This window comes from Panthera pardus, unplaced genomic scaffold (assembly GCF_024362965.1).
Source record: "Panthera pardus isolate Hobbes unplaced genomic scaffold, ASM2436296v1 HiC_scaffold_19, whole genome shotgun sequence".
NCBI classification, from domain to species: domain Eukaryota; kingdom Metazoa; phylum Chordata; class Mammalia; order Carnivora; family Felidae; genus Panthera; species Panthera pardus.
In genome coordinates this window covers 12,805,333-12,817,585 of record NW_026526754.1, presented here as the reverse complement: position 1 = coordinate 12,817,585, position 12,253 = coordinate 12,805,333, and the positions used below count along the sequence as shown (strand labels likewise).

Below are 12,253 nucleotides of genomic sequence, written 5' to 3'. Positions count from 1 at the left end.
TACAGGTCCCTGAGCACCTGGAAAGGGCACACTCTTCCCTGTTCTGCAGCCAGCATAGGGTACCCGTTCCCAGCCGTGAGGGGCTCTCTGCTGGGGAGGAAACGAGACCGCACACAAGACTTGCCTGCAAAGCAGAGACAAAATGCTCTGGTGGCAAGCTCTTGAGGCGAGGAGGGCAGGCAAGAGTGAGCATGCCTGCCATCTGGTGGGGAGGGATGAGGCATGGCTTCGCGAGGGGCAGCATTTGAGAGGGACTCTGAAGGATGAGCGGTATTCTCGCTGGAACTGACCAGGACCAGGCAGCCCACACAGAGGGAACAGCGTGAACACTGGCTCAGAGTAAGGTGAGAGGCATTTGGTTTGGCAGAGCAAAGGACACGGGTAGAAGAGAGGTGGGTGACAGGGCCAGAGAAGCTACTCCCAGTCATGTGCATGGCAAAGTAACTGGCATTTAATTCTGGTGGCAGTAAGGAGCCACAGGTGAGAGTAACCTGCAGGGGCAGGTGGTAAGGGTTTGAATGCCATTAGAGAGCTCTGAAGAATCTGAAGGCTTACAGAGACTGGCAAGAGACTGTGAGGCACGGGGCTTTAATGTTGGGGTGTCAGGGCGTATGAGCACCAGGGTCTCCCAAAGGCAGGAGATGCACAAGCAGGACATTCATATTTAGTACTCCCCCCCTGACTCCGCAGCCCCAGGAGCACCTTTCTCATTTACTCAACACCAGCTAGAAGGCCTCCCCACCCTGAATCCTTCCAGGGCTCAACATAGGACGTCCCAGGCCACTGCAAAAATGATGGCCTGTTTAAGTCCTGAGGCCCCCGCACCCCACACACTTAGGGGTATGTCCAGGGAAACAAGACAACAATGGATCCTCCTGGAGAGAAAGCCATGAGAACATGCACTCACCAATATACCATCAGCTTAGCGAGCGGTGGGCCTGGTCCTGTGGGTCAACCGTAGGGCCACAGCAGGAAGAACTGTCTCACCAATCAACCCCGCCCTCCTTACCTGGCACTCAGGGCAACCACAACAGGCCCAGGCTAGCCTCTCTAGTCTTACTGCCCGCTGCCCAGCAGAACTGTCCACTCTAGCCAGACCCACGCTCACACTGTAAACCTGGGCCCTGCTCGATCCCTCCCCAGACACCCCCGTGTACCTTCCTGTCCAGGACAGCCCCTGCTCCACATCCTACCCGGTCTTCAAAGTCTGGCTCAAATCCAACCCCCTGCTTTTCCTGACCATCCCAGAAAGTGATCACTCCTCCACTGAATACTGAAAGACTAACTCAGTGACCCTCTCATTCTGTTCCCAGCAACACACTGGCCAATGTCATGGACTCCTCGTGTACATCTCTATCTCCACAGCTCCCTGGTAAGGCCGGAAGGACAGAGTGGGGGCACAATTTTCTGGGTCTCTCGTGCTAGCCCTTACAGAGGCTAGTACTCTGCTCACGGCATATGGGGAACCAGCCAGCACAGACTGCAGGGCAGACCTGGAGGGAGCCCCACGCTGCTGTATGCATGACACAAAGCGGCCTACTATTCTAGACCTAACCTGCTGGCTCAACCACTACCGTATCTAGGTGGTCCTAAGCCCTGAGTGTTAGGATTCACGTCAGGAGGAGCAAAGGGCACCATTACTGGGATCCCCAAAGGCACACTGTGAAATGCACCCAATCAACCATGTCGCCAGAGCTATGGCTGGGGAAAGACGCAGAAGCCACAGTGTGCTCTGAAGGCCACCTGCCAAGGGGTGAAGGGGTGCCCTAACCCCTCTCGAGGTGCTCCAAAACAGGCCCAGTCAACAGGACTTGCCTCTCGACTACACACAGGTCTTTGGAGAGAAAACGCAACTTACAAAGGAAGGCAGAGTAAGTGGAGTTTAAACTCCAGGGGTGGGCGCTCCCGATTTCAGGCCAAGTCTCTCTTCAAAAGACCACATTGTTTCCTCTTTCATCCACAGGCTGCGAGCCACAGGCCGGGATCTGAAGCTGCACTACTTTTGATGTTAATATTTGGCCCAGAAACTCTCAGATCACAAATTTCTGGGACCCTCACTGACGTAAAGGTCACAGGCATTACTGTTCTATGTGCCAGAGAAGAACGGTCTGTTTCTGTCTGGTTCCCTCTAAAAAGTGTTAGAAACCCAGGCTGATCACGGGTCCTCTAGAGGCTACTGCCTCCATTCTCGTGGTCAGAGGTGTCGCTGGATGGCATGAACACTCCTTCCCCAGAGGCACAAACCCAAGGTGACCACTCCAAGCTTGTGACACGGTCCCCAAGAGCGCGAAGTGCCACGCTGACTACCCCCTCCTTAAGAGAAGGAGCCCCAGACAGGGGAGGACATGTTGGGAACTGCCATCAGGCAAAAGGGAAACCATCTCAGCAGCACAACCACACCCCTCCCTGGACCCCCTGGCATCTGTGACACAGCACAGGGACAATCACAGGCCCCAGGGGACTGGTGATCAACCCCTTCCTGGGGAATACACTCCACAATGAGTATTTCAGTTATTTCCTAGAACAACCTGCTTCTGCAGTGATCATCATCTCATCCTGCAGATTTGAAACGGAGCCTCAGGGAGACCAAGTCCCCTGCCTGGGGCCTCAGAGGATCTGAATCCGTGATGCACCACAAAGTCCACGCCCTTTCAGCTGTACACCAGCTCCTCTCTCCCATCTTCTCAAAGCCCTTCAACTGCAAAGTGAACACACCCAGTTAGAGGGGACACCCCTCGTGGAGAACCGAGGCCACACGTGACATGCGGCTTTCTCCACACATTTCCCCATCCTGTTCAGTGTTCAGACACCCCTGAAGCGGTCCTCCACCACACAAGGGGGGTGCAGGGGACGTGCACATTTGCCATGTTCTGAAACGCTCCACAGCTGGTCTTCTGCTATGAAGGCAGGAAATCAGTAACTATTTGGTGAGCACTTACTATCTACTAGGTGATAAATGCTGGATGCTTTACATGCCTTGTGTAATTTAAACTTTCTCCCCCTCCGCAAATATCACGGCTACAGCTTGTTGGACACCTACTGGGTACCAGGCACTTGACATTAAAAAAAAATTTTTTTTTAATGTTTACTTATTTTTAAGAGAAAAAGAGAGACTGAGAGAAAGAGAGAGAGAGAGAAAAAGAGACACCAAGCACAAGTTGGGGAGGGGCAGAGAGAGGGAGACAGAATCCAAAGCAGGCTCCCGGCTCCGAGCTGTCAGCATAGAGCCCAGTGAGGGGCTCGAACTCACGAGCCATGAGATCATAACCTGCGCTGAAGTCAGAAGCTTAACCGACTGAGCCATCCAGGTGCCCTGACATTTTTAAAATTTTATTTTTATTTTGAGAGAGAAAGCAAGAGAGAGCACGAGCAGGGGAGGGACACAGAGATAGGGAGAGAGAGAATCCCAAGCAGGCTCCAAGCTGACAGCACAGAGCCTGATGCATGGCTTGATCCCATGAACCGTGAGACTGTGACCTGAGCCAAAATCAAGAGTTGGATGCTCAAGTGAATGAACATTTCTTATTTCATTGAGTCCCAACCCCTCTTTTATTTGGTGATGTCCAAATGTCCCAGCCAGTAGGTGGCAGAGGTTTTAGCCACTGCACTCATATTTCTATGTCTTCGGAGAAGACGCCCTTGACTGTACGGCGGGGCTACTAATCTCAATAACTTTACAGTATTTCTAGAGAATGAGTAAGATAAGGCATGTCATGTGCTCTGGGTAGCACATGCTCACACAGCAGTCTCAGTGCAAAGTCAGAATCAGAGAGACAAACTGTGGTCTTACGCACACCACACGAGATCATGTTCATTCACTAAACGTGACTGGGAGTCTGCTATGCTCCTGGCTCCAAAAAGGATAGGAAGATAAATCCAGAACTGTGCTTATTTCTGTGTTGTAAAGCTTCCTGCATGCCCCTGGGCGGCTGCCTTTTCCTGTCCTGGCGAGTGTGCTCACTGCTGCCATTCTCTACATCATGCGCTGTATTCAGATGGCACATCCAGGCAGCAGTTTCCCAAAGATTATCTGGCTAAAAATCTCCATCTGCTTTGCTGCGCATTTAAGTAATTTGGTTTCCACTGGCTCACCAGTTTCCAGTAATTGAACGGGAAAAGTGGAATGTTCGCCTCTGAGAAAGGCCCAAAGACTTTTAGAAAAGGCCTAGAGTTAAATGACAAGATACACTGAGCATCCACTGGAGAGATCAGTGGACAAACTATAAAGGAGAAACGAGCCCAAGACAACAGATGTTTGAATCTCAGGTGACAATAACTGTGACCATTTAATGAGTGCTTCCCTCACACTGCAACAGAATACCACAGGCAGTTTTATTTTTTAAAACTGATATAATTCACATGTCATAAATTCACTTAAAAATGTTTTTATTTACTTACTTTGAGAGAGAGAGAGCGCATGTGTGTAACCATGGGAGGGGCAGAGAGTAGAGACAGAATCCCAAGGAGGATCCACGTGGTCAGCACAGAGTCTGACGTGGGACTCGAGCCCACGAACTGTGAGATCATGACCTTAGCCAAAATCAAGAGTCACATGCTTAACCAACCGAGCCACCCAGATGCCCCATAAATTCGCTCTTTTAATGTGTACAATTCAGTGTACCCGTTAGCAGTCACTCCCCATGTTCCCCAAATCCCCTCCCCTAAGCCCTGATCCACTTTCTATGAATTTGCCTATTTGAGTTATTTCATAGAAACAAAATTTTCAAATAAATGAAACACATGGCTGGCTCCTTTTTACTTTTCAAGGTGCATTTTTGTTTAACACAAGGAAACTGAGGCACAGAAAATTAAACCAGAGGTCACAAACTCAAACACTTATAGGGGCCAAACAGGAGATACAAGGGAGAAGGCCAAGGGAGGAAAGGCTGTTGGGAACTTGCCACTACAGGAAGCAACCTGGGGAGCCCATGTCCTGGCCCATGGGGAGACCCCGAGGTCCCCCTTATCTGCTCTGTGGGACTGTGGGCCCCACAGAGATACACTTCCAATTCCTTGGAAGCCACAAACCCAAACCCAAATGTCACTGTGACATTTCTCAATTTAAAGTACCTTGCAGGGGTGCCTGGGTGGCTCAGTTGGTTGAGCGTCCGATTTTGGATCAGGTTATGATTTCATGGTTTGCGGGTTCGAGCCCCACTTTGGGCTGTGTGTTGACAGCTTAGAGCCTGGAGCCTGTTTTGGATTCAGTGTCCCCCTCTCTCTGCCCCCTTCCCTTCTCGCATTCTGTCTCTGTCTCTCTCAAAAATAAATAAAACATTAAAAAAATTTTTTTTAATTGCTTTACAATTCAGGCCAAACCAAACAGGTCTACCAGCAGGACAGAGTCGATGGCTGCTGGTCTATAACCCTTGGATTAAGTAAACTGCGGAGGGTTCCACCGCTAAAGGAGAGCAGAGCTGGGTGGAATTCTGACCCACGCTTGCATTAAGCCACTGGTGATGAACAGTATCTCTTCACAGGGGTGGTAGGCTCTAGAGCCAGGTCAAACTCAACAGTTAACCTTTATCTGATCAAAGAACGCCAGAGATCCCTGCCCCCTCCCCAGCAGGCAAAGGACGCATTATTCAGGAGCCCTGATCCCACAAGCCCTACCTCATGCTTTGGTGTTCTCAGGGGGCATGGCCGGGGCACCTATATTTGCTGCTTTTTGGAACTCAAAGTTCAGGAACACAAGAGACTTGACACTGAGCCCATCCCTAGTTACAATGAAGGGCACTATCTCTCCCAGCCCGCAGTGAGGGGGCCCTGCCACCAGTGTGGGGCACGGCACCCCAGCAGAGTGAGCGTCCACCAAAGTTAGCAGAGTGCCTTCTGGCATTTCTCCCCGACACTACACTCCCCTGGAGAGCAGAGCCTGGGGTCTTACCAACCTTTTCATCAGGACTTATCAGTGACTATGTCCCCTGAAACTGAGAGCCCACCAAACCTGAAATATTCCATTCTAAAATTTTAGCCTTAGTGCCCTATCTTTTAGAAAACTGTGTGGGCATGTTGGTGTCAGGCTGCGGGGGCAAAAGCTCTCCAGGATTGTGCACAGCAGGCTCACACATTTAGCGATCAGATCTTGGGTCACTTAACCCAGCCTACTCTCGAGATTCTAGAGTCCGAAATTCTTCAACTGAGCCAAGCACCCATCTCTCTTCATTTTTAGTGTTTGAGAGGCCTGTCATAAAGAGAAAACACTCTCCTCTTACTATGAATTTTAATCCCTCACTGGAAAATCATATGCAGTACTGGCTCTGTCCAACTGAGCGGATGACACTGGAAAAGTTGCAGTTAGAACAACCATGGAGATGCTCAAGTATGAAATTTCCTTCTTGGTAGGTAAAACTGTTCACTGTAGTGGGGAAGCCTTTTGAGACTGATGAACTTGCTTTTCTTTTCTTTTCTTTTTTGTTGTTGTTGCTTTTAATCCAGGTTCTAGCTGTGAAATCTTGGGAAGATTACTTAACCTCAAGGAGCTTCTGTTTCCTCATCTGTGAAATGCCACTACCTAGCTCAAATTTTGCATCCATGCAAAATAAAGAGATCAAATATGTGCAATGACCACACAAAGGGAAGCTTTACTATCCTCCTCTCCCCAGACGGGCAGACAGCACTTTACACATGATCACTTTTTTTTTTTTTTTTTTTTTAATGATCACCGTTATAGATGGAATCGTATCCTCGCCAAATCCATATGTTGAAGTCTTAAACCTCTCTGTCACTGCATTTGGAGATAGGGTCTCTAAGGAAGTAATTAAGGTTAAATGAGGTCATAAAGGTGTGGTCCTGACCCAACAGAATTAGTGTCTTTATAAACAGACACACCAGAAAACTCTGGTGAAACACAGATAAGCAAGTCACTATCTGTCCCTAAGCAATCTGTGATAACTAAATTCAGAGGAAAACCTCAAACCAGGCATTCCTTATTCCACATATGGCTGAAGAAGGCTGGAAACAGACTGGAGAGCCTTTTACACCAGTGCTCTCAGACTTTAATGTGTACACAAATCACCCAGGGATCTTATTAAAACGCACAATCGGATCCACAGGTCTGGGGTGAGGCTAGAGAATCCCTTTCTAACAAGCTCCCAGGTGATCCTGATGCTGCTAGTGTGTGGGCTACACTTTTGGGTAGCAAAGTCCTTAGACGCCAATGTTATTTCCCCACCGAAAATGTACGGCCATTCACTCAGACTGTCAAATGCTGCGTCAAGTACTGACGATAAATAAAACAGGGTCTCCGCTCTTCAGGAGTCCATAGTCCAATTAAAGCCTGGAGGTTTCTCTGAATCCCACAATCAAGGGCAAAGCTGAATAAAAACAAGAACCCCATTAAGGACAAAACCCTTAAGGAACAGCGTGCAGTGAGAGCACTTACAGGGGCTGTGCTGGAGGCAACAGTGATGCTGAGATGAATACCTCTATTCAAGGACTCAACAGATGAGTCGAGCTATGGTAAAAATCAGACTTTCCTGAGAAGCAGACTGCATGCTGGACAAAACTGGGTGTCAAGGTAGCTTCAAAGCCAATAAAACCTATGGACGTGGAGCCACGTCTATACATCAGCTCTGAGTCTTTACTCAGTTTAGTGACACTCATCATTAAGACTTGCTAGCATTAGTGAGAGCCAGAGCATAAACAAGAAGCAGTTCAGAAACAGAGCAATCAAGAAAGTGGTGCTTTATGAGAGAAGAAGCTAGCTGGTTTTGGAGGTACTGAAATGTTAGTGCTGAATGGGAGAGTCCTCCTAACAAAGTCCAAACCGTTTAGTTGACGAGGAAAGGAAAACCCAAAGCAGTTAAGGCAGTGGTTCTCAACTGGGGTGATTTTGCACTCCCCGGTCACATCTGGAAACACTGTCTGGAGACATTGTTGGTTGTTATAGCTCATGGAGTGCTACTGGTATCTAGTGGATAGTAGAGACCAGAGATGCTGCTAAAAATCCTACAATGCACAGGAAAGCTCACCACAACCAAGAATTATCTGTCCCAAAATGTCAGCTGTGTTGAGACTACGAAATCCTGAGTTAAGCAACTGCCTAAGGTCCAAGAATGAGTGCCACACCATGGACTAGATAGGAGCTGTCCAATATTCTGCAGTGATGGAAACGTTCTAAGACCTGTACTGTCCATTATGGTAGCCAACAGCCACATGTGGCTATTGAACATCTGAAATATGGGTAGTGCGACTGAGAAACTGGATTTGTAATTTTTAAATTTTATCTTCAATAATTTACATGCAAATAGCCATGCGTGGCCAGTGGCTACCCTACTGGACAGGGTACAGGCAGCACTACAATCCATGTGTCTTGACTGCCAGCCGGGCACTCTTTCAGTTTCACAGCCTGCTTCTTTCCACTCTTCTGAAATCACCCACCCACCTGCCTTTATCGCAGACATTTAGGGAAAAAATTACAAACGTAAAATAATAGCAGAAAATCTTAATAACACATTCCCGGTTGAACATCTTGTTTTGTGCTGTGGGAAATAAAGCAAAATGTCAGGTCATGGTTACACATACATGTAATAAGACTGTAGAAGCAAGAAAGGTCAAATTATTCCTACTTCCACCTGCAGGGAAGGGTGATATGGCAGAGATAAACAGCCCTCTGAGTCTTGAGATCTCGATGTTTGGGATCTGTTTTCTCCATTTGGTCACCTAACAGTCCCTTTCACTTCTCAGAAGCTGGGTGAGAAATGAGGCATCATTAGCAAATTTTCATGCTTCCCATTTCCCTCCCATGACAGAGGACCCTCTCTGATTTGCTGATTTTGGATGGAGACCACACTGAAGACGCGCCGCGTGCCAGACACTGTGCTAAGCACTACACATAGGCTTTGTCGCTTTATTAGCACGGTAGTCCGTTGGGGCACCCGGAGGTTAAAGAACTTGGCCCAAGTCATACATCCCATCAGAAGCAAAGCTGGGACTCCTAATCTCCTGCACTGCGCTAAGGGCCTAAAACTGGCTGGAAAGGCGTGAGGAGTTCCCCCGAGCAGCAGGAACCCTGCAAATCCAGGGCGGCGTCCTGGCTTTGCTCCCCACGTCCAACCCTGGGTGCCCGCGGCTCTTACTTCTCGATCTCCAGCGCTGCCACCTTCCGCTTTTCGTAGAGCTTGTCATTGAGGGCGCGCACGATGTTGGGCGTGAGCGGCGCGAAGTCTTTCTCAGGGTTCATGGTGGCAGCTCGGGGCGCTCCCCGGAGCCCCGCGGCTCCTCAGCCCGCGGCTGCCCGGGCGGCGCCGGGGCCGGGGGAGTCTGCGGCTCCGCGCTGCCTCTGGCGCCGGCTCATGGACCACGCCGCCTTGCGCCTGCCTGCCTAGCTCTACCTCCGCGCGCCGTCTCGGAACCCGGGCCTGGACCCCGCCCCCGCACACCTGCTCCCGGCCGCCCAACGGCTCACGATCCCGCCCGGCACCGGCAGTGCTCAAGGGGCAGCGGCCATGTTATTTGGATCATGTGATTCTGTAACCGCTTCCGCCTTCCGCCTCGAGGACCCGCCCCTCGCCGGCCACGCCTCCGCACGCAGGCGGCAGGTGGGTTGTCCACGCCCCCACAAGGCTCCACCTCCTCTCCTCGCTCCCGCCTTCCTCCCCGCACCACTCGCGTGTGGTTGGGGATGCTTGGTGGGACGCGTATCCCACGCGCTCACGGTCCCGCACGTGGCCCGCTAGGCGCGTGGTGGCTTCTGTGTATGTTTTTGAGCACGAAGGGGCTCATGGAACCTGACTCACTTAGCGTAACTTAATAAATACTTACCGAATCCAGTAGTTCATTTACTACTTACTCACCAGTTTCGCATATGGCAATGTTTCCCAAATTGGAGTCATACCGTCATGATTTTCGCCATATTCTAGACACTTGTGCTATTATTAAGAAAATAATTTTCTCCGATCAACTTTCAAAAATCTTTAATTCCGACTTTAGTCTTGCTTATGTGCTAAGATCATGGTGTGAATAGTTTTTATATGTTTCTAAAACATATTAAAATAAATTCTCAATGAAAAACAGTACTACCTACTATCTAGAATCTCAGGCACCAACAGTGACCTTCACCCTACCATCTGGGACTCGGAAGAGTGTTTACCATGCTTAGATTCTTAGACAGCTAGGTTATAGGCAGCAGAAGCCCCAAATCTGCTGAGTGCAGGTCTCCAGATGGATCCACTGTAAAGCAGCCCTTCCAAGTGCTTTGAGTGTCACGCTAAATGGTGGAACAGAAGTTGAAGTTATGTGGTAAAAAGTGTTAAAGCATTTTATGCAGGTATTGTGGCTAACAGGGAGATGCATCAGACCGAGTTCCTTGTTGTAAGCTCCCGTAGTGGACAGGGATTTTAGGACAAGGGCTAGACCACAGTGGAGTCCAAAGAGTATTAAATATGAACATAAACACATGACAGTACTTTTTCTAATGAGTGTAGAGTGTGCAGGTTAATCTGATAACAAAGTTGAAAATAGAGTCTTATCCTCAATCCATAGACAGGAATCTATAGGACACAAGTGAGGGGATATAGTAGGCAGAATTCCAGTATGGTTCCCAAGATTCCCACCCTCTGGGTACGTACCCTGTATAATCCCCTCCCTTTGAGCGTGAACAAGACTTGTAAATACAATGCGCTGTCACTCCAATAATTATGTTATATAGCAGAAGGGATCTTGTAGATGTAGTTAAGGTCCCTAATCAGTTGACTTTGAGGTAATAAAAAGGGGGATTTTCTTGTGTGGGTCCAACCTAATCAGATGAGCCCTTAAAAGTAGTCAGAAGACATTTGAAGTGGCAGAGAGATTCTCCTGCTGGCCTTGAAGAGTACACAGTAAAAACAGTTACTATGATGGCCTACATGGTAAAGACCTTAGAATGGTCTCTAGTTGCCAAGAGTGGTCTCCAGAGGGTTGTCGGCTGCCAAGAAAATAGGGACATCAATCATAGGGCTGTAAGGGAATGAATTTTGTCAACACACCAAGGGAGCTTGGAAGTGGATCTTTTCTTGGTTGAGCTTCCAGACAAAGATGCAGCTCTGATTTCAGGCTGTGAGACCCTGAGCCAAGAACCCAGGTCAGTTCATTCTGGACTTCCGATCCATGGACACTGTGAGATAAGAAACTTGTGTTGTTTTAAGCTGCTAGATTTGTGGTAATTTGTTATGCAGCCATAGAAAATAAATACAAAAGCTAACCCAAAACTCAGTAAGTCATGGAGGAATTTTGTCTGGAAAAATCGGTGAATAAATTGTTTTCCTGTATTGGTGGGGTTTTCACAACTTTTAAAACCTTTGCTGACACAATCCAGTGAATGAAGGGGGTGAACCACCAATTTGAAACTGCCCCAAATTGAGATTTCCTCTCCAGAGAAAATGTTTTGCTTAATAGTTCCCTCCTCTTACCTTGATACCAAATAGCACTGGTAAGGACATTTCCAAATGTCTTTGCAAAGTTTATGTCTTTAGGATTTTGATGATGGTTGATGCAAGTCAATGAAAGAAAATTAAATCAAGGGGATTATTTGGATCTATTTCTCCAGTGTGTATTCATTTCCACTGGATCCATATCTAATATAGTATTTCATCTGTTTCTTTTGCTGTTTGGTTTGGCTTTTTCTTAAAGGTGAACTGAATTTCCCAAGGGTCATAATGAGATACAGTTTTTAATAATTGTAACAGTAATGTTTTTACTAGAAGGAACTCTTTTCACCTGAAATCATGTTCTGGACTAGGTTGCTAAGCAACCAGTTTTTTACTCAAGGCCCAAGCCAATGCTTTGTCCTACCTTTAGTTCAGAAATTTCTGGAGAAAAAAAGGTGGTTTCTTTTCTCTGCTCTCTTGGAAAATGCCAACTAGTTAAGGTTACGTATGCATTACTGGGCTGGCAGCAGTGTTGAGAATGAAGCCCAAGGCCACCATTGCCGTCTCTGCATGCTTACTTCTCTGACCCTGGTGCCCAGCCCTGGCTAGGCCTGCTACAGTCAGACTCTTTCTACACTAGTGGATAATTGGTACACCTGGTTGCACACACAGTTCACAGCTGTAACTCATCTGTAGCCACACGATGCCTGGTTGTTATTACATAGGCTACGGACATCGTAGCAAGTGGATGCTGGTGGGCACTGTGAGAAATTGTACCCAAATATTGGAATTGTGCAAAGTAGTTTCTCTAACAGCAATGTAATTTTTCTGGAGTTCCAGGGTAACATGGTGAGGGTGAATCCCATACTTAGTACCTGGCAATCCCTCATGACATCACAATATTG

General features: G+C 48.1%; 1 protein-coding gene across 1 annotated transcript in view; it reads right to left on the bottom strand.

Annotated features, from left to right (window-relative positions):
- VAC14 (VAC14 component of PIKFYVE complex) overlaps positions 1-9,469 on the bottom strand; it is a 102,035-nt gene extending 92,566 nt beyond the window's left edge. The window contains exon 1 of the mRNA XM_019455336.2: positions 9,081-9,469. Coding sequence (XP_019310881.2) covers positions 9,081-9,184 — 104 coding nt within the window. The 5' untranslated portion in view covers positions 9,185-9,469. The remainder of the gene's footprint in view (positions 1-9,080) is intronic.
- Positions 9,470-12,253: the final 2,784 nt, after the last annotated feature.